Source organism: Dendroctonus ponderosae, unplaced genomic scaffold (assembly GCF_020466585.1).
Source record: "Dendroctonus ponderosae isolate FM_Combo_2020 unplaced genomic scaffold, Dpon_F_20191213v2 Dpon_F_20191213_10, whole genome shotgun sequence".
Taxonomy (NCBI): Eukaryota; Metazoa; Arthropoda; class Insecta; order Coleoptera; family Curculionidae; genus Dendroctonus; species Dendroctonus ponderosae.
The window spans coordinates 5,767,561-5,789,936 of record NW_026017111.1 but is presented as its reverse complement, the minus strand read 5'-3'; the positions used below and the strand labels follow the sequence as shown (position 1 = coordinate 5,789,936).

Sequence of the window (22,376 nt, the reverse complement as noted above, 5' to 3'; positions counted from 1 at the left end):
CTATAACCTGACACATAAACAATCAGTGCCCTTATTTATGGGTTTCTCTGGAGTTTATGGTCGCCCGAGTGTTTTGCTGATAGAGCACGAATCAATTATCGACAACATATGTTTATGCCTTTGGGACTAATAAAATGAAATTAGTGCCAGGCAAGGAAATTAATAGTTACCGATGACTTACCAGACCTTAAGGACAGAAGAAAGCCTGTGCCAGCAAAGAAATTTTTGAAAAATGGTTCTATAGATGAATTTACATGCAGACTTCTAATTTTGGACAATGCGCCAGGGCACCCAGAAGACTTGTCTTCAGATGACAACCAAATTGTTGCAACCTTTTTGCCACCTATGCAACCCATGGATCAAGTTGTATTAGAGAATATTAAAGCAGAGAATGACGCTTCCGAAAGTGCAGAATTAAAAAAATGATCTAAAGCACGTTATGATTGAAATGGCCAAGGGTTGGGAAATGTGCGATCTGAACCCTGAATCTGGTATGTAGAAACCATGGAGTAAACTAATTGAGCAACAAGTTGATTCTTGGGATGTGAAGACTTCAAGACCTTTATAAATTGTTTTCGGCAAAAATTACAAAGTTTGCAATGAAAATAACGAAGCTTTAATTACCGTAAAACAGAAAAAAATTGTTAATTGGAATCGGAATTGGAATTACAAGTTAATACTGTATAGTCTGAACTATGCAATTTAACAAAGAGTAACATACTCTGGGTAGATTTCAAACCGTAAGATGCAGAACTTTATTAAGTTGTTTCGAGAATTAGTCGGAGTAGTTTTCAGGTCGGTAAAACAACAAAAGCCTGAATTAAGGGGAGGTTCACGTGCTAACCAATTTTATCATGGAAATAGGCCCACAACGACAGAAGTAAGAGTGTAGTCGTTGGTTTTATAGAAAACTAAACACAACCGGCCAAACTTATCCTAACATTTTCATCAAACATGTGACAAAATGGTACTTCTTTTTACCAAGTATTCGTTCGGTTTTATGTCACATCAGCAGTTGTGCAAGTGAAAAAGGATTCGGAGCGTGCCTCCAATTCATTAAACGGACGCCCAGTTTTGCCTAGACAAGCTATTAGCATCAGGCAAGTCCTTGGATAATATTTCTCAATAATCAAGTTAAGAACCTTGTAAATATTGCGATTCGAAACAACATAGAGTGGCAAATGTGAAATGAAACTTTTCTAAAAGCTTGCTATAACGAATGGTACTTACCTTTATTTATTTGATTATCAATTTATCCCAAACCTTTCAACCAAAACCCTTCAACCTGGACTAGGTTCCAAACGGAAAACAAAATGGTGCTGACACTTTCGACACCTAACAGGTCGCCTAGGTACTAACGCGCAATTCTTCCAACTGTAGTAGTAAATATCCCTAACGTTTTCAAGTTCCTCAACCGAATCCAAGACTTCATCAGACTTTTTGCGTAGGGTAAAGTTTCTAAAATATGTGTAAGGTTGCATCCTGCACCTCTAGATACTCCAGATAGAGTCCCAGTTATTCTTCATATACTGTAAATTGCTGGAAAGGCATGTTGCCAATAATTAAACAGCACAAATAATTTAAGAATTAATTGTAGAATTCACCCGTGTGTTGTACTTTGTACTTAAAGAAATACACAAATACCTACTTCTATTAAACACTGTCTCAGAACAAGACTAATAATGTATATTAAATTACTAGAATGTGATGAATTGCCGTCAATCAATAGTATTTCGAGGTTAAAAACGTTAAAAGCTGGGGCATAACAGAGCTTGTACTCTTCTATAAAGACAATGGCCAAAAGACAGTCTCATGCACCCCAGGAGGAAGAAGAAAGCCTGTCGGACGAAGAGCTGAACGAATTAGTTGAACAAGACGAAAATCCCAATTTATTTGAGCATTTGTATGAAGATTTTCAAGAAATGATGAAGAACAAACAAGTTCTAAAGGGTTGCGTCGAGAGTTTCTTCGATAATGCAGTGGATGAGGCTACATTGGGCATTATTTTCGATGTCCATCGAAAATTCAAGACCAACGCGTATTGCTTGGAGGTGCATCAACTGGGCGAAGAGGATGAAACTAGTAAAAATGAAGCTTTCCAACAGGCCTCTGTGAAAAATTGCCAGAAGTTCAACTGCCCGAACTGCGAACGGACTGTGGCACCTTTAAACTTTGCTCGCCATTTAGCAAAGTGCATGGGTAAGACAACTTGCTTAAATTCACAACGCATACAGCTTATAACGATTCAGTTTCTAAGAATTAGCCTGAGCAATTCAAATTTCTATGAACAAATTCAGCTTCAATCAGCTTTTCTTTATTAGGTATTCGCAGTGACAGCCGTTCGTCTAGAACTGCGACTCGAAGGGCGGTTACTATTAAGGACAAAGAAGACACGTCATCTTATGGGAACTTTGCATCTGACGATGATGATGATGAAGACTGGAGTACACGGAAAAGTACCAAGAAGAAAGACAAAAATGGGGGCAAAAAAGGAAGAGGTAACATAAGATGGTGCCCCGTAAGCTCATGAGCAACAGGGTACTGCCATATTCTTTGGATCAGCGGGCCTAACTTGGCTTTTGCTCGATGGTCAAGATTCTTGAAAAAGTTGGTCTTTGTTGAAATAGCAGAAGGGTACGATGGATTAAGGAGCATGGAAATAATTTTTGCTCAAAAGCTATGATTGCTATAAGAGGATAAAATTGTCATCAACCCAGAAGAATAGTTGATTTCAGCTACCAAATAAAAAGTTCTGGTAGCTTTTGCACCAAGACACTGAAGAATTCCTCACTTGCCCAAAGCGGCTGAACTCGGCTGCTTGATCAAGACAAGAGTCTTATACAGGGTGTCCCGTAAGCACATGATCAAAAGGGTACTGCGATATTTTTTGGACTAAAAGAAGACGATCGGCCTAATCTTTATTAACAAAAAATGTCTGGCTCCTCTGCTATTGATGGTCAAAGTTCTTCAAAAAAATTATCTTTTTCGAAATATCGGGACAATGGTACGCTGTATTTTAGTGAAGCTCGCTGTGAATTTGTTCTTATGTAAGATTCATATGTTGATGAAACAATCGGGTTCGGCCGTTTTGGACAAGTGGGGAATTCTTGCGTGTCGTGGTACAAAAACTACCAGAACTTTTTAGTTGCAGGATGAAATCAACTATTTTTTTTTGGTTGATGCACTAGTTATTTATGCAGAATTTTGTGCTCTTTGTAAAACCTTGTAGCGTTCATAGTTTTTGCGCAAAAAATATTTCTGTTTTCTTGCCACTTAACAATGTTAGACATTAACTGCAAATATCGTGATACGATACATAAATTAATTGTCAATCAATCGCATGAATTTGTTTCTAGCGACCTTTTCTAATGAAGAAGTGGCCGACATGGTCAAAGTATTAGGGTTTTGCGAAGACAACTTGCGTGGAAGCGTAGGCGTTTACGCGAAGCATATTTGCAGTTAATGTCTAACATTGTTACGTGGTAAGAAAACAAACATATTTTTTGTACAAAAACTATAAATGCTATGATTTTACAAAGAGCACAAAATTGTGAATAAATGACTAGTGCATCAACAAAAAAAAAATGAGTTGATTCCATCCACCAAATAAAAAATTCTGGTAGTTTTTGTACTCCGACACTAAAAAATTCACCACTTGTGCAAAATTTGGGTCTTACATAAGCACAAATTCACAGCGAGTTTCACCAAAATACATCGTATACGATCGTACGAGAATGGTATACCATTCTACCGATATTTCAAAAAAGAGAATTTCTTTCAAGAACTATGATCAGCATTTATTGTTAATAAAAGTTAGGTCAGATCATCTTCTTTTGATCCAAAGAATATCGCGGTACCCTTTTGATCATGTTCTTACGGGACACCCTGTATAGGAATTCAGAAATTTTCATTAAAATCCATCGTACCATTCTCCCAATAGTATTTCAAAAACCATAATTTTTTTAAGAAATTTGACCATCGATAGAAGAGGGGCTGGACATTTTTCTTAATTTGACCCAAAGAGTGTCTAAGTGCCACTTTTATCATGTGCTTACGGGGCACCCTGTATTACTTTCTGCAGTTAAAAGCAACCATACCTTTATTTTGTCTTCAGGAACACCAAAGAAGAACGTAGAGCTACAGGAATATGCCGATGCCACGAATGTTGACATAGAAGGTACATAAATGCATATTATTCTCGAATGCTATGTCATTCAAGTATGGATTTTAATCTCAGGTAGTTATGACGAAGTTACCAATCTCCGCTACATGATGGACAATGGACGACGCTCCTTCGGGTTTGACTTGCAAGATAGTCGATCCAATAGTTCATCTCCAACAGATGGTACTGGATCATACACACCATCCAAGAAACGCGATAAGGCTAAAAAGAAGAACAAGGGCAAAGGATCACCCAGTACTTCATTGTCATTCGATTAGTTGGGCCGTTATTCTAACTTTTTGGCGTCTTCGAGGACATTTTCAATGCAACGTTAGTGAGCCGATACATTCATGTGTGCCAATTCAGGACCTGTAGGTATAAATGGTATAGCAGTGATTATGTACTTGTCTTCAGATGGCATATTGGGTCAGTGCATAGTCATTATTATGTGTAATGGTGATGTAGTCTTTGAAATAATTTAATTTTCCTAAATAATTCATTATGTACATACTGTATGTTGATTAAACATCTAAAACCACTTAAGCGATACGTATTTCACTTATTTCGCCTCTTGCGAAATGACCAACAATGAACAAAACTTGCAACACCTAGCGAGCTGTATAGGCAGGATTCGACGCAGGAACCGCAGCTATGGCATGATATTTCTCGTTGGGCAATTCAATGTAGATTGGCCTGCTGCCGGAAACGCATCTGTTATCTTCCGTGATTTTTTGCTGATTTATGCTGTTCATCTACATAGAAATACATGAGCGCAACCAGTCACTGCTTGTTAATCTAACTTACTTTTCTCCTGTACAAAATTACCAATACAGTCAGAACTGAGATGACGAAAGCGGATGCAGCAGCAATCACAATCAAAGCTGTATGATATGGAGCTACTGCAGAAACGGGCGCTTGTGAAACGATTTCTCTGTGCTGTAGGGCCATTGCTTTGTCTCCTAATTCGCTCTCTTGCGACAACAATTTGTGAATCACTCTGGATCTTGTGATGTCGGCAGTCAGTCCAGGAAGTTTTTGCTGCATGATCTGTAGTATTTTGTATGCTCAGTGAAGTGTGTACTTTCCAAAATTGTTCGATATATTACCATCTGCTCCAAGCTGTAGGCGACGTCAACTTTGTTACTCCCAATCACAGAAAATGTTACGTACAATACATCAGGAGTCACATGCGTGTGAAATCCATCGTCATTCACGTTCCCTTTCAGCCGTTGAACAGTCTTCGTTATCTGGTTCACCACTGGAATGGCCAAAATGTCATCGAATTTACCTCGGAACGCCAAAGTAACTTCTGCGCTCTCCACCGGTACAACTCCTAAAAGGCGACCTGTTTTTGCCTGTATGGCTTAAAGTATCGACTACTCACTGCAGGTTTTTTGCTGCCTAACAAATGTGCTGGTGCCAGGTAGCTGATTTCCGGCCTCGTCCACACACCAGCAAGTGTCTTCTTCGCATTGAGTGGCCAGAAACTTACCATCAGTGTCGCATTGGCCACCCAACGCCTCGCACCTTGTTAGAAAGGCTAAGTCGACGTCAGTGTCCATTCGATCAATATCAACATCCGATACCAGATCTTCTTCGTCCATTGATCCTAGTTGCATCATTAGCTCTTCTAGAACTGAAGCGAATAGAGTCGCTTTTAATCCATACTGACTTAGGTATAAGTTGTTTGAATGCACTCTTACCTAGGTCAGCTTCACTAGCAGAATCGATTCTATTGCTAGCCGGCCTGTTCCGCGCTTGTCGAAAGTTGCATTCCGGTTCAGCGCCTCTGGTCAGGGTTCCTTTGAGCGGCTCCCCAAGAGGTGTGACACACCAACAGACTCCCACATGTTCCAGGCATTGGACTGGCTGCCAATTTCCCGTCTGCGGCTCACACCTTGGAGCGAATGTGGGTTTTTTGTACCGGTCAGCAGCCCGCTGGTTCTTTTCGCGCAAACGTTCGCACTGACTCAGGACTGTATTACAAAGTGATTAAATATTACTACAAGGAGACAAGCGGAAAGCTGACAAGTTACCCGGACAAACGGAGCTGCACATCATTTCGCTATGAAAATTGTTGTGATTTCCTTGGCACCCTGAGTACGTAAAGGTGTCGCATTTGTTCGTTCTGGAATTGAAGTAATAGCGAGTTACATTCCGGGTTGTTTCGCTTGCTAAGCATTTTCCTGGATCCAGCGGCTCAAAGCAAACGTCTCCTGGAAAGTTTAAAAAACAGTAGTTTGATGACCTTAATGATTTAGGTTTCAAACCAGTCAAGCCTAAAAAGAATCTAATGTTTCCCAATTATGGGTTTGTGTTGAATTTTAAGTTTGATGATGGTGCTGTTGCAACGTAATATGATATAAACGATATGAGCATTTTTATTCCACATTTTGACTGAAACCCAGGAAAGAAAAAATATAATAACAATTACACGCAGCCAGGAAAATAAATCAAAATAAATACTAGATAGATTGTGAAACTTACTGGGTTTAGGGCAGCAGACTGCATATTCTCCTACAGGGCTTAATTGACATTTATGCGACGAAGGACAGCTTTCTGCCTCAGGTCCACACGTGAACAATTCATCCCGGTTGCCCAACCTGAGAGGCTCCCCATTCTGGCATGGATTCTCCTTCTTGGGTAGGCACATGGGTACCGAAGGGCAAGGCAGGTTAACGCACTCCACCGCCACCAGTCTGCACGTCTCTCCTTCACCTACGGGAGCAATAATGGATGGCAATAACTTAGACCTGATCAATGGTCCAGCTCCATGTACCTCGACAAGAAATTCTGGAGCAGGGCTGGACGCAGTCGCAGGTCCTACAGCCATCATCATTCATCATATATCCGTGTTCGCACTCCTCACAATCCAATTCTGAACAATTATGCGCTGCAAATTTGCCGTCGCAATTTAGATCGGAATCTTGGGTTCGGGATTGGGATATTTCGAAACCTCGCTCATCTACGCACCTAAGAACACCAAAGTGACAGGATTATTCAGATTATACGGCAAGAAACTTGTTAATTTTTAAAAGGTATCATTTTATGAAAAAATCCTAGATTTTATAATTAATTTCTAATGCAGGGGCATTCCAATTATGAAATTCAATCCAAATTGCATTTTTTTGAAGGAAATGATTGATTTATTTTCGCCAACTTTGACCCCAGAACCAAGGCAATCAAATGGATCCTCGATATACACACTAGAAAAATTAGAGCCAGTTGGAGACACGCAAACATTTAGAAAGCGCTTCGATTCTCTGAACGCGATTGAGCAACGCGCGTTTTAAGTGACGATTTTTCGAAAACAGTTGCTCTAAGAGTTTACCACCAAGACATCGTTTTTGCTTCACATTAAACCAGAATTCAACAAAAACAAACCGCAGGTCGATCCATTGGGTGTTAAAAAACGTAGAGCCACTTGAATAAAGTAAACCTTTAGCAAGTTCTTGGGTTCTCTAAACGGGATTAAGAAACGCGGGTTTCAAGTCCGGATTTTACAAAAATAGTTCCTCTGAGAGATTTTCCTTAAAACATAATTTTTGTTCAACTTTGGCCCCAGATTCAAGGCAATCAAACTGATCCTCGATATGCAAGGCAGGAAAAAAAAATAGGGCCTGTTGGAGACACGCAAACATTTAAAACGCGCTTCGATTCTCTGAACGCGATTGAGCGACGCGCGTTTTAAGTGCCGATTTTTCAAAACAGTTGCTCTAAGAGTTTACCACCAAGACACCGTTTTTGCTTAACATTGAGCCAGGCGCGTTTCAAGTGTCGATATTTCTAAAACAGTTACTCTAAGAGTTTTCCACCAAGACACCTTTTGTTCTTCACATTAATTGATTTGATTCTGGGCTCATAGTTATTAATATCAATGTTGGAAATGTGAGTTTTATTAAGGTTTATCTCACGCAAAGCTTACGGTTTCTGAGATTTTTTGAGTATTGTGCAGAAAAATGAGGCGAATTTTTTAGTCAATCCGCTTTCAATGTTAATAGAAGATATTACGTTAGACATTAGAGCAGCCATGTGGTTTCACATTGATGGAACGTTAACATATTTTGATCGCACCATGCAGACCAAGACCAAGACTTGCCTGGTCTTGGTATCTGGTCAAATATCCATAAAATTATACTTTAAAAAAATTAAAGTTCAGGCGCAATCTTCCGCGTCGTATAACATGAATAACCCTGTTTATCTTCCAATGGAAAAAAATACTAAAATCGTTCTAAGCTTGGTCAAACCGAACACAACACAACTTTGACTTTAATAATAGTGTTTAATTGGTTTGTTGCGCCAGCACACGAAACTCACCAACATTCTTTCGTTCCATGATTGCACTGTTTCGAGGCATAATCGCCATCATCAGTGCAAGTGGGTATGTACACTTTTCCCGCCGGAATTCCGGACTCATGCGCCTGATGCAGAGCTAAAGTCTTCTGATGCTGACAACCTAAAAAAAACCACTTCAATAGCGCAAGTGTTGAGATAAAATTGTAGTCAATAGGAGCGGGGTTAGAACAACATATAATTGTGTGCTTCGGAAAATAAAACGCAATTTACCTGTTAGTAGCAATGGTTCAACGCAATGAGTGCCACATCCATTGGAACAGCATCGCATCGTTCCATTGCAAGACAAGTCCGAGTTACATTCAAAATCGCAGGTGGGCGCTGCGGCTGGAACCAAGTATGGACACTGGCCCATTTTCTTTGGAAGACCTGCATTAATAATCGCAATTCGTTATTGATAAAGCAAGAAAATGTGCTGCTTGGGGTGGACCTACAAGCTGGTACTGGTGGACAATATTGATCCCTGCAACTCACTTCTACCAGCTGGCATTGCTCGTCCTCTTTGCAGAGCACACCGCTGCATGGATCTCTGCACTGACAAGTGGGGCATCCTGGATTACCAACTGATTATCTGCTGCAATTTTACTTCTCTTACACCTACACCTTACCAGTTTCTTCTGATAAAATGAAGCCGTATTCACAGCCCATTCTACAAGTGAGATCCAAACAGTCCATGGTTTTCCTCAGTGCCTCGCAGTTGGTTGAGTTATCTGCACGTCTATAGCAAGCAAGCAAACGTTACTGGAAAAATACTCAACAAATGAAACCGGGAACTTTACCTGGAATTAGGAATTTCGGTGCCAAAATTATCCACGCACCAACATTCATGTGAATTAGTTTCGCATTGCGTGGCAAGATAGTTTCCTTCCGGATCACACTCTGGAGTTGGCAGAGCTAAAGTCATTCCTTCTCTTGTTCCCTCCATGCTTTCGGTGAATCTCCTCAGATATTCGCACACTTTTAGCAGAACGAACAGTTTTATTGCCGAACAGTAGTGTTACAGTACCTTACTTGTTTGTGGCCTTTCCTCAGCTCGAAGGTTGAAATCTTCTGAAGCTTCTCCATTCAGCGGATCCACTCCGTCTACTTCCTCCACTGGGCAGCATACTGCTTGAGTTGACCCGGGTACTGAGGTACATTCGAAGGCATTTGGGCAAATGGTACCTGCGAATTTGCAATATTGGGCAATGCAACGTGAAGCTGAACGGAAATCTTTCGTACCTTCTTCAGATCTTAAAGCGCACGCAACTGGGGCGCCAATCAAATCATCAGTCAGAGGAGTTCCTTGAAGACATGGGTTCGCATACACTGCTTTCGGTCGACCTGAATCAGATCACCGTGAATTTCTTCAGGCAGGGCTTGTTGCTGTTCACTTACAAACTGGTAGAGACGGGCAAAGAAAATCTGAGCAACTGATCTCTTTCACATTAACGCACTCTTCGTCTTCTGGACAGGTGTATCCATCGCAAGGATCGTCGCACTTGCATGTATGACATCCATCATCACCCAGCTTGAAACCGTATTCACATACTGCTGCACATTCGAGCTGATCGCATTCATTGCCATTTTTGTCCAGGCTTCGAGCCACTGTTATTGCACGCGCTGCAAATAAACATATTCGTTCTGCACATAGACTCCCTCTGGGAGGTTCTTCACTACCTTCCACAATTGAGCAATTAACGGCGTCTGCTGGCCCCATAGAACCTTTCAGCTTTCGGCCCATACGGTCCACGCACCAACAAACCAGGCCATTTCGACTGCATTGTTTAGGTTCGAATTGACCGTCCGCAGTGCACTGAGGCACGTATCCTCTGCCAGCTCTTTCACTCACTGCTAACACTTCCGATAGAGCTCGTTGGTGATAACATTCTGCACAGACAATTCAGACTGATTAGGCTTGTAAAAAAATAGGCTGCAAGTTTTCTACCTGTTACATTCTTGGGATGCATACAAGACGCTCCACACTGATCAGTCTGACAACACTTTTGTACAGACGAACATTCAAGATCGTGGGAGCATAAGGTACCGCAGTCCAAATCTGTGATGTCTGCTGCGCTAGGACATTGTCCAGTTTTTTGAAATTTTAGAGACGCCGGACAGCATACACCGTAGTCATTGTCTGAAGCAATAAACTAGCATGTTTTAACCAATTTCGGGCAGTTTCCAATGCTGCAATCAACTACCTTTTTGAACCAGACATTGATACATTGGTGGACATGTGGGCTTTCCTGGATCGTTTCCGCACAAAAACGGCCGTACGGTGTCACTGATTCTTAAAGGGTCTCCCACAGGACAGATGTTTTCCAAACTCCTGCCCCGTTTGCCTGCAAACGTACCAAGAAGATGAATTTCTTAATAAGTGTGAGAACCAAGAGATTTCAATGTGAACCCTCAACAATGTGCATCGAATAGTAATTGCTTTGGTATTTCAAACATAGGTAGGTAGGACAAAAGTCAGTTGGTGACTAGTGAAAGTTCGTTTTGTTTTAATGCTGCAATTTATGGTGATGGCACCTACCACGATGTCATGCCAAGAACCAATTAGAATTCTGTTGCAATGTACGAGGTATTTTCAGAGAAGGAATTGAAATAAATGCTTTATTATGCAGGGTCGAAGGTGCACGCTAAACCGAAAAATTATATTGCGTGCCACTGCTTTTAGATCTTGACTTTTAGTCTGATGAAAAAGCGGAAATATTCATCCTTGACTTCTCGAAAACTTCATGAAAACGCACCCATCTTTCATAACAGATAATCGAAAGAAAGGTCAATAGACTTCTTCGTGACTAATAAACGTGAAGTTCATTTCTGTGGCCACTGTTGATGAGATGCTTAGAATCACTTTTCCTTTTGACCAGATATATCTTTCAAATCCGTAACAGGTTGATTAATCGATGTTATTCTTAGGTCGTAATTTCAGATGATGCGGATTTTAAGTATGTAGAATGTTAATTGCAGGATGCATGTTTGCTAATCTACCAGTTAAAAGTTCATCAACCTAGGCATTAAAATAACTTGGAAGACACATGCAAATGCCACAAATAATTAAACTGATTGTACAATACAAGCGCTTAAAACGGTTATCTATTATGTTCCACTTACATGTTGGAACAGGTGGACAGGGTGGATCAGCACATGCCAGTTTTTCCAAATGACACTCCAGCGCATTGGGACATTTAATATCGTCACAGGGATCTCTGCAGCGGCACATTGGACATCCTTCCTTGGTGAGGGCGAAGCCGTGAGGGCAGAACATTCGGCAAGTGGCGTCAGCGCACGCTTTAGGAGCTAGAAGAACTCAGACAAAATATATCACGGTACAACGGTTAGTCCCAGAAGTGATGCCTGCTCATTTAACATTAAAAAATCGACGACAATTTGTGCAAATGTGAAACTTAGGACTCTTGAACATTTGCACCCCTTCTACGAAAGAACCCAAATTTCACCACATTACCTGCGCTTGATGCGATTTGATAAACTCTCAAACACAATCGCTTCCGATTAAAGCTCCTGATATTTTAGATACATTTTGGCGATTTCCCAAAAATGAACGAAAATTTGTGCAAATCTGACGTTTTGGATTCTTAAACGTTGGTGCATTGTCTACGAAAACACCGAAAGTTTACTTCATCATCTGCGTTTGATGAAATTTGATGATTTTTGAAAGGCAATCGCGCCCTATTTGTACACTCGGTATTATGGTAAATTTTTAATTTTCCAAAAACCAACGAAAATTCGTGCAATTGTAAAACATTCAATTTGAGAACATTTGCACCTCTTCTACGAAAAAACCCTAATTTCACATCAGTGATTTCAATTTCCAAATACAATCGCTTCCGATTAAAGCACCCGATATTTTAGATACATTTTGAAAATTTCCCAAAAATGAACGAAAATTCGTGCAAATCTGATATTTCGGATTCTTTAACGTTTCCGCCTTTTCTACTAAAATACCGAAAGTTCACTTCAGTACCTGCGCCTGCTGAAATTTGAAGATTTTTGTCGCTTCTAAGGTAAATTTGAAAATTTCCGAAAAATTAACGAAAAGTCGTACAAATGTAAAACTTGAGACACATTTGCAGTTTTTCTATAAAAATACGAAAATTCCACTTCAATATTTGAGCTTTCTAAGATTTTATAAATTTTCAAACACAATCGCGTCCGATTAAAGCACCCGATATTTTAGATAAATTTCGAAAATTTATCAAAAATGAAGCAAAATTAGAGCAAATCTGACATTTTGGATTTTTGAACGTGGACGCCTTTTCTACCAAAATACCGAAATTTCACATCATTACCTGCGCTTGATGAAATTTGATGATTTTTGAAAGACAATCACGCCCAGTTTAAACAGTCGCTTCTAAGGTAAATTTGAAAGTTTCCGAAAAATTAACGAAAATTTGTGCAATTGTAAAACTTGAAACACTTGAACATTTGCACTTTTTCTATAAAAATACGAAAATTCTACTTCAATATTTGAGCTTTCTAAGATTTTATACATTTTTAAACACAATCGCGTCCGATTAAAGCACCCGATAGATAAATTTTGAAAATTTTCCAAAAATAAACGAAAATTTGTGCAAATCTGACACTTTGAACCCTTGAACATTTACACTTCTTCTACGAAAAAACCGAAATTTCACCCCATTAGCTGCGCTTGATGCGATTTGATGAAGTTTCAAGCACAATCGCTTGCGCAGTTTTTTGGACAGAAGTTGGAACTCCATTGAAGTCTAAACATTCAGGTACGATATCCTTTACCTAAACTCAACAGAATTCGAGGAATTTACGAGGCACAAATTTACCAAAATTACGAGATGCCTTAAAAATCAATCGTATCCAAACATTTACTTTTGCGGTTGTAGAAATGGTGCAATGGTGTTAACGGAACGAGAAAAAATCCAACTTCTCTGCATCGTTCGGTGCAGAATTTATTCAGAATTTCTCGTAAACAGGCCATAAATCAAGAAGCTCGGGTTCACTCAGTCGAATATTACATGAAATGATTGAAGACCGATCAATTGGACGAGGTGCAACAGCAGCTGGCCACCTCGATCACCTGACTAAACAATCGGGACTTTTCACATCAAACAATCAGGATTTTTTTAAAGCAGACTCCAGTTGGGCTTAAACATCCATTTTGAGTCAGAACTCAAGAAAACTTTCAACAAAGTTTCAAAACTTTCTCCCAAACAGACCATTCATGCCCATAAAAGGGCTCGGACTCATTTCAGCCCAATATTATGTACATAAAATATAGATCAACTGGAAAAGGTGGAGCAAAAATAGGCCTCCTCGATCACCTGACCCAAACAATCGGAACTTTTAACGAGTTACTAGTGCCATGACTGTTAAAATCTTATTGTTCGGTTTGATGATAGAACACGAACCCAAATAGAAGCAGTTCATGTATTTAATGGAATCCACCGTGAAAAGGTGGTGAGTAGAATAGAAGGGCAGAAACAAACTCTCCCCTAAGAAAACAGTTCGATTTATAATTAGAAATCAATTTTGTCATTTTTTTAATGTATGCGTCTGTCATTAAGCGAGTTTCACGCGTTTCTGGTTTCATATATTTGCAAAAATAAGCAGAAAAACATTTAATTCAATTGAGACGTAATTGGAAAAGTATAAGAATCATCCGTAAGCGACTTGATTTCAAGTTGCGGTAAACGTTGCGAATGCACAATTTCACTAATCAAACCGTGCACGCAATTAATTGTAAAATTATCGCGTTAGAAACAAAGTGGCAACCATAAAATGCAGATAATGATAGCGCCTGAGTAACTAAAACGGATGTCTGTGGAGCCCAACACCCATGACCTGATTTTTCCATTTCCAACACTTAAAATATGCAACCAGACCGCCAATAAAACTTTACTTCTGTTTTGATGTAATATTTTGCCTTTAAAATGCATATGGATTGCTTTTTGACTTACAGACTGCATCCTTACCTGTACAGTTTACGAGTGCGGCAGCAGGAGCTCTTGTTCCAGCACGTTCAAATCCTGCTTCATCCACACACCAACAGGTGCTGACGATTTCGTTATCACATTGAATGGGTTCGAAACCCCCTTTTCTGTTGCATCGCGGCATTCTTACGCCTTTGGCTTCGACTCCCAGGGATTTCGCTCTTCTGGATGCTGCCATTCGGAGGGTCTGACAACCTAGGCAACAGAAATATATTCTTCGAAAGCTTGAACATGGGTTTCATGAGTAAAAATGCTGCATCTGATAGAAGTGCAAAGGAGAAGCAAAGCGAAATCCATTGAAGCACAAGGTAGAAGAGAATGTTTCGTTGTTCAGACTGCTTGCTACATTTTTTAACAAGTCTAGAATAATAAGATGTAGAAGGCATCCGTTGTCGTAGTTGAAACTTGAGTGCGGATGAGGCAACGCTATCAGCTCCGATAAAGAAAGCACGGCGCGTGAAGAGGACGATCAGGCGAAATTTGTTGAATTTCTTTCTCCAAAATCCAATCTTCTCCCGCCTTGGCATTCTACTTGTTTAGGGTTTCTACTTGTTTAGGTTTAGGGTGATTTCAAGCTTCACTCGAACTATATTGCAGTATGCAAAATCTTTGCTTCAACTGTCCAAAACAACGTTAAATACACCCTCTTTCCTTCTCTTAAACACTGTGCTGAAACACTCAGTAGGCTCAGATCTTGTTGCGGAGAAGAAGCCGAAAAATAGCATTATGAAGGCAAGGATGCACCAGGAGATAAATGGAAATCTGAATAAATTAATGAAGATCCGTGCGGCAGCTCAGAATCAACCCGAAAGCAGGAGGCAAAATTTAAAGTCGGCCATCAAACCTGGAGCAAAGAACAAACCGACAAGATTGTATGCCCAACGAGATATTAAGGGTTATGGAGAAATCTTAAAAACTCAGACGCACAAAAGTATTTATAAAGTACAGAAGGAGATAAAATATAAATGGTTTTCAATCGATCAAATATACTTCGAAGGTTTTGCTTTAAGAATTTGAAGTAAAAGCATTTGCGTTTTAACGTTTTATCCATGAGACCCCATGTGTCACGTTTCAAATACATGGGTACAAACGGAATTGCGAAAAAATAACATTATGTATATCTGTGGCTGTGGCAGTCAATAAATGTGACTGGTTTAGTGGAGAATTGAATTCAATTAGCCAACGGTAGAAGAAATGTCAACTTTTTCTTCGTGAACAAAGTTTCTCGATGTGAGTTTCTTCATCTTAAAGGAGGCGATTTAGCATAAGATTACGTTAGTTATTTAATCTGATTTATTTTCCTGACTGCGTGTACTTGTTATGATATTCTAATCTTTCCTGGGTCTCAGTCAAAGTGTGAAGTAAAATTTTTTGAAATATCGTTTATTTCATTACGTTTCGGCGAGACAACAGCGCCATCATCAGATTTGAAATTTACACGAACTCATGATTGGTAAAAATCAACGTCCTTTTAGGTCTTTGCCTTCTTGAACACGTTCTTTAAAAAAAGGTTTTCAAGAAGGATTTTAACCAATCATGAGTTTGTGTAAATTTTAAATCTGATGATCGCACTGTTGTCTCGCCGAAACGTAATGAAATAAACGTTGTTTCAAAAATGTTTACTTCACACTTTGACTGAGACCCAGGAAAGATAAGAAAATCATAGTAAGTTATTTAAGTTTGATGGTTATTTGCATTCTTCCTTAACGTCCGTCTATCATCGATACATGATACAATATTTCACTGGCGATTAATGAGGGAAATTCATAACGTAGCATGAAAGACTCGCTTTTTCCAAACCGCAGTAGGATCAGCATGCAACCAGTGAGCATCAACTTACCATTGCGAATTGGAAATGTTGCAAAATTATATACAGGGTGACTCAGATTAAACGACATGAAATTATTTAATTTATAAAAACGATTACTTCAGAGCCTATTTGGGTCCATCAAGATCAGTTAAAATGACAAGTTAAACAAATGTTCAAGATGGTTTCTTTGAAAAAAAAGTTTTTCAAATTAGCCACAAGCAATGATTAGCATCAAACGCCTAAGTGTTGTCTTGAGATACTGTTCAAATAGACTTTTTTGAGCTCAAAATCATCGAAAAGTATGCGAAAAATTACGTTCTTTTCAAGTCAGCTTCGGTTCTAAACAAGACATGGAAGTGCTTCCACCAAATTAATCCACTTTTAATAATTTTTTTGTCAACAACGATTTTATTTAATGTTAGCGAAGCGTCCGCAAAATGAGCCCACAGCTTGTCTACATTTTTCAATGTGTTCTACATTAGGAATTTTATTTTTAAATGTCGCAAAGCAATTCGCCATTTTTCAGATTGTGTCTTCCATTTGGAAAAGGTTTTTTTTTCGGAAAAGGGTTCGCACAACTTTGACATTTATCAATTTTAATGTGTTTATTCTGCCGATCCCTTCGGGCACGACACCCACTAAATGGCAAAAAAATGTGAACATTTTTGAGTGTTTTTTATGCGTTTGTTGTTCCGTGTGTCCCAAAATTGTATTCAAACAGTAGCACGTTTTGTTTAACGTTGTGTCGTTTAATGTGAATAAGCCCTGTATAATAATAGTTGTTCATGTGTGAAATAATCTACAGAAGTCTTTTTCGAACTGTGTTGTAAAATTGTAACAGTTAAACAAATTCCTCAGGCGTTACCGAGCTCAAAAGGCATTGCACATTTCACAATGAAACCCGCAATCGCTTAACAAATCCGGGTGAAGATTAGTGAGAATTTTTCGATATTTACCAGTAAAAAGCTGCTTGGTGCAAACTTTGCCACATGGACTTTTACAGCAAACCGCATCCAGAGCGCAGTCGTCATCTTCTTGGCACTGCTCAGCTCTAAGCGGGCATTCGGTCAGCATGGGGCATTTTGAGGTTGATTCAACGATTCGATCTAGAATCATCAGGAAAAAAAGTGATGTAGCAACGATTTAAAGTGCGAAAAGCGTCTGAAATCGAAGTGTAAGTTCTGCAAACAATTAAAGAAAGTGATGTAGCGGTACTTTGGTCTAGACCTAGATTCGGGTATGCATGTGTATTGAAACAATTAATGACATTTTTACGAAACTTTTTCGACCTCAATTCTGTAGGATTTTTCTAATGGTCTGGGGTTGATTAACCGACTGTACACGTTCGGCTAACGTCTTTTCACCTTGCAGGTAAGTACGGTAGTAATACGGACTCTTTTGGACTAAATGAACTTGTTTTGAAACGGATTTACGCGGCTTTCTTTCAAATTGACGTCTCTTCGGCGTCCTTTCGTCTTTACGTCTTCTGTTGTTATTCCCCGTTACTATGGTTACATGCTTGGTAAATTATGACGGATAGTGGATACATATTAAATTGTGGATACATATTAAATTCCTACAATTCCAACCATTTGAAAGTACACTAATTTAAAAAATTATGAAACTGGTATGTTGTTAATGCCTGGAATCAATAAATTAATAATTAATTAATTATTCATTAATTATAATAGTAAAAATTAATTAATGACTAATAATTAATAATTAATAAATTAACCTTACCTACTAATTATCTAATAAATGTCTCACATGTAGAGAGTACAAAGAAGAGGGCCAGTAAATCAAGATGTGTAGATTGTGAAAAGCTACAGCTAAATTAGGTGGTTTTTCAGTGGGTCACTGAGGCACCGCTGGCGGACGTAACGTGTTTTATGTGAGGTTTTATGAGTAATTAACCAATGAGTTTCTTCAATAACAGCTGAACTAATCAACACTTCCGGTAGTTGCACGGAAACTGAACACAAAGTTTCTTAATAGAAAATGTCCTGCATTTTTGCACTTGAGGACTGACTTTCAACACTCATTCACGCAGATCGTTGATTGATTCTAAGCTTAATCTAGAGCAAAAGTTTTCATTGATTCACCCAAGAATATTAGTTTCATTGGCAGATTTCGTTGATTTTTTATGAATTTTCTCAAACTCTGACAAACTTCACAATTACGTTTATTACATACAAAAAATTCCTTTTCATGCACAGGTAAAAGTCCTTTTATTGGCAGATTGAAGGGAGTTTTGATGAATTTTTGAAAGCAACGATCCAAAATGGAGCCGTTTTGAGAGCTTGCGTTCAAAAATATATTTCTCCAACAGCTTTTCACTTCTATAGAAGCTTTTGTGCTCACCAGATAGCTAAAAGCATGTTTCATTTCACCGTAAATTTTCCAATCAATGGCAGATTTGGATTCTTTTCTACAATTTTTTTAGAGCGACCTGCGAAGGTTGACTTTTCCAGTGGGAATTAAAAATTATTTTCTGCAAAAGCGAGTCAGCTGGACAGTTGATTTTGAGCTTTGTAAATAGCAAAAGTTTTCGTTTATTGACTAAAAAAGATTTGTTTAATTTACAGATTTAATTGATTTTTTATCAATTTTTAAACTCAACTAACAAAAGTTGGGTCGTTATGCGGAATTCAACAAATAATTTCTCTCACACTCTGGAAACAAAACAATCACAATTACCTTTATTACATACAAAAAATCCCTTTATACGCACAGATAAAAGTTCTTTTATTGGCATATTGCAGGGAGTTTTGATGAATTTTTGAAAGCAACTATCCAAAATGGAACCGTTTTGCGAGCTCGTGTTCAAAAATGTGTTTCTCCAAAAGCCTTTCACTTATTTAGAAGCTTTTGTGCTCACCACATAGCTAAAAGCATGTTTTATTTCTCCGTAAATTTTGCAGTCAATGGCAGATATGGATGATTTTCTACAATTTTTTTAAAGCGACCTGCGAAGATTGTGTGGCTTTTAATAATGGCGGAAATTAACAATTATTTTCCCCAAAACAGAGTCACCTGGCCAGTTGATTTTGAGCTTTGTAAAAAGTGGAAGTTTTTGTTTATTGACGTTAAATTTTCGTTTCATTGACATATTTAATTGATTTTTTATAGTTTTTTTACCAGAGAATAATGAGCCGTTTTACCGACCGGCTTTTGAGAGTTTATTTTCACTAAACTCCGCCAGTTAAATAGTTGACTTTGTGCTGCTCGAATAAAGAAAAGCTCCTTTTATCGACCTTTAAATAGTCGTTTTATTGGCTGAGTTGACTGATTTATTACGATTTTTTAAAACTGCAATCGAAATTTGAGTCGTTTTGCAGGCCGGACATCAATAACTAATTTCTCTAGAAACCATTGCTCTTTTACAGTCACTGGTGAGCTTTTACATACAAAAACATCGTGTTACTAACAGTAAAATGCTCGTTTTTCTGTCATATCTTGCGGTTTTTTTACGAATTTTTTAATATAACTACTATTGAGATTGAGCGGTTTTGCAAGCCGGAACTCAACATTTAATTTCTGCAAAACTCTTTCACTTCAGTTTCGTTCGTTTGATTAATTAGTTTGGCTGATTTTGCGAAATTTTGGGAAAGAAATACATTAAAATTGGGACTTCAATAATTAATTTCTCCAAAACTCATGTCCAAACGATCTAGACCCTCATGCATGCATGCACAAACTCGACCGAAAAGAGCTGGTTTCAACTATGAAATTGATTTAGATCCCAAGATGTAAAGACACTAAATTGCAAATTTAATTGGAAACTTAAACTTACCTCTGCTTCTGCATTGCACTTGAACCACTGCAAGCAAGAACAATCCCAAAAGCAACGGCCACTTGAGGATCATGTTGCCTACATCTAAATTCAATAAAACAACGTTAGTTTAGACAGTAATTTCGATGAATAACAACAGCTAATAACTAATTAATTCAGCGATGAAGATTGAAGGGCTAAAGCCGCCTTTGCACTCGCATACAATGCAAGTGTGGGATGCCAACAAATCTCAATGAATAACGAACAAAGATGATCGACTATTAGTGTTTTATGAGTAATCAGTAAAGGGGATACATTTTAAGTTAGTAGGTTAAATCAATAAGTAAAGGAGTTTAATTAATAAGGTGTGCAAATTCCAAATAAGTTGCAAACGAACACGTTTGCTTTAGCTTTAGTTTGGGAAAAATGCTCAAATTTACGGAAAATTTCTATTATTATATTTTCTCTATATGGGCAAAAAGTATCCGGTCGCTGCCTGCTCTGGTTTTTAGAGGAGAATTTTTCAAACACAAGCTTGCACGATAGACGGAAGTGCGCTCATTCAAATCACACTTTGTGGAGTTTTAAAAAATGGCTTTGGCCATAGATAGGGAAAATTTCGATGCCACAAGCGCCTTGGGTCAAAACTAGTTATTTTTTTAAATTTAGGGCCAACTAAGTCCATTGCCTAAAGTAGCCTCGATTTTGAAAACCATTGAAAAATTTATGAGTCCTCCCAGCAGAGCAGTACCTTATTTATTTATATATTCGAGTGTTTCTCTATGCATGCTGACAATTTCTCGGGCATATTTGCTCTAGTTGCCAAATTAGAATTTTTGACTGAAAAATTTGGGGTCGTGGTCTCCACGGTGAAATTTGAAAAATTCCCAAAAAATCAGGAACACCCCATCAAAAAATTATCTTGCAAATCTATAGACTAGAGTATCTTCTATGGATGCAGCAAAACTCAGGTGTCCATCTGCTCTGGTTACTAAAGCAGCTTTTTTCAAATACCGGTGTGCACTGTCGACAAATATCATCAAAAGTCCAGGAAAAACTCCAAAAAAAAACAGGAAAAATCAAATGAAACTTTCTCGAGGTTAGCTCGATGGCTCTGGCAACAGATAGAGAAATGTTGACCGTTCCCAGGGGTCTGGTTTGAAAATTGTAATTTTTACACCTCGAACTAAAAGTCAGTTCGGCAAACTCAAATTTGAAAAATTCCCCAAAATTCAGAAGCGCTCCCAACAGAAAATAATTTCCATAAAATACATAGATTGGAGCGTCTTTTATGAATATGAACAAACTAAGATCCCAATCTATTCTAGTTGCGAATGGTTTTTTTTCGAACAAAGGCATGCACTTTTGACAAGAGTCGCAAGGCTTGCTTTGAAGCTTTGCCAAAACTGTCCCAGTGCTCCGATTGATTTAAAACTTTCCCCGCTATAGAACCGATGGTTTTGGTAATAGTTGGAGAAAATTTCAGTGCCCCAAGTTGGCCCGTTGAAAACTTGTGAATTTTTTAAGCCTAAACTAGCTCAATTGCCTAAAGTGGCCAAACGCAAATTTGAAAAATCTCCAAACCTTCAAAAAAACTTGGTAGGTTGGGACACCCTGTACATAAAAATATTACATTTTCATGTGTGTGATCGCCATATCACGAAAATTGTGCAACTGAATCGCTAGTTTTGAATAACATTTCATTGCCACACTTGGTTGGAATGCGCCTAATTAGAATAGGAGGAGTTTTGAGTGTTTGGGCTAATCGGATTCCTCCTATAATGCATTGTGATATTCGTGTGGGAAGTGTCTGCTCCCATCAAAATTCCGATGTTGCATTTGCTTTACCTACACTATTTAGCTTACATATTAATAAGAGAAATTAGAATCCACGACGACTTGACTTCAATATGCAGTCAGTTGTTAGGTTTAAATTGGTTTAACAAATAGTGTTTCTTTTGCCTCACGATAGCAACAGGTTCCCGATCTGGAGACGGTTCAAAAAAGCATTTTCAATTGTGTGCGTAAAATTCGCTTAGCTTCAAAGGGCAGAAAACAATTAGGCCAAAGAAAACTTACTCATCACGCGCACACCAAAAACACAATCCAATCGAAAACTCACTGGCGCAGCTTGAATAGAACTCGACGTTCCTCCAAAATGACAAAAAAAAACAACTTCTTGCGAACTATCACGGCAGGTTCTCTTCGTTCGACTGTCTCGCTGTTCGCGTGTGCGTTTCTCCTTCTGAATCAGAATTGGCCGGATCGGACGAAGCCCACTGACCGACTTTCCTCTCGCTGAAGAGT

General features: G+C 38.7%; 3 protein-coding genes across 5 annotated transcripts in view; 1 reads left to right on the top strand and 2 right to left on the bottom strand.

Annotated features, from left to right (window-relative positions):
• Positions 1-1,356, bottom strand: part of LOC109543558 (piwi-like protein Siwi) — a 5,698-nt gene extending 4,342 nt beyond the window's left edge. Inside the window, exon 1 of the mRNA XM_019913335.2 lies at positions 1,231-1,356. The gene's annotated coding sequence lies outside the window, so the exon portion shown is untranslated. The remainder of the gene's footprint in view (positions 1-1,230) is intronic.
• LOC109543561 (SAGA-associated factor 11 homolog) overlaps positions 1-4,705 on the top strand; it is a 16,272-nt gene extending 11,567 nt beyond the window's left edge. The window contains exons 2-5 of the mRNA XM_048662243.1: positions 1,702-2,199; positions 2,322-2,498; positions 4,115-4,177; positions 4,238-4,705. Coding sequence (XP_048518200.1) covers positions 1,794-2,199; positions 2,322-2,498; positions 4,115-4,177; positions 4,238-4,440 — 849 coding nt within the window. The 5' untranslated portion in view covers positions 1,702-1,793 and the 3' untranslated portion in view covers positions 4,441-4,705. The remainder of the gene's footprint in view (positions 1-1,701; positions 2,200-2,321; positions 2,499-4,114; positions 4,178-4,237) is intronic.
• Positions 4,625-22,376, bottom strand: LOC109543557 (neurogenic locus notch homolog protein 3). Of its 3 annotated transcripts, XM_019913332.2 has the most exons (24): positions 22,149-22,376; positions 20,091-20,174; positions 17,254-17,403; positions 14,470-14,682; positions 11,618-11,803; positions 10,699-10,839; positions 10,443-10,634; positions 10,175-10,384; positions 9,893-10,117; positions 9,737-9,838; positions 9,527-9,679; positions 9,295-9,472; positions 9,124-9,233; positions 8,950-9,066; positions 8,729-8,884; positions 8,480-8,618; positions 6,942-7,135; positions 6,650-6,880; positions 6,199-6,378; positions 5,866-6,138; positions 5,547-5,798; positions 5,269-5,495; positions 4,967-5,209; positions 4,625-4,914 (listed from the first exon to the last, which is right to left on the bottom strand). In XM_019913332.2, the coding sequence occupies exons 1-24, from the start codon at positions 22,150-22,152 to the stop codon at positions 4,771-4,773; spliced, it is 4,104 nt and encodes a 1,367-aa protein (XP_019768891.1). In that variant the 5' UTR covers positions 22,153-22,376; the 3' UTR covers positions 4,625-4,770. The 3 variants fall into 3 exon arrangements, with proteins under 3 accessions (XP_019768891.1, XP_048518199.1, XP_019768893.1); XM_048662242.1 differs by lacking the exons at positions 20,091-20,174; positions 22,149-22,376 and adding an exon at positions 17,578-17,774; XM_019913334.2 differs by lacking the exons at positions 20,091-20,174; positions 22,149-22,376 and adding an exon at positions 17,587-17,774.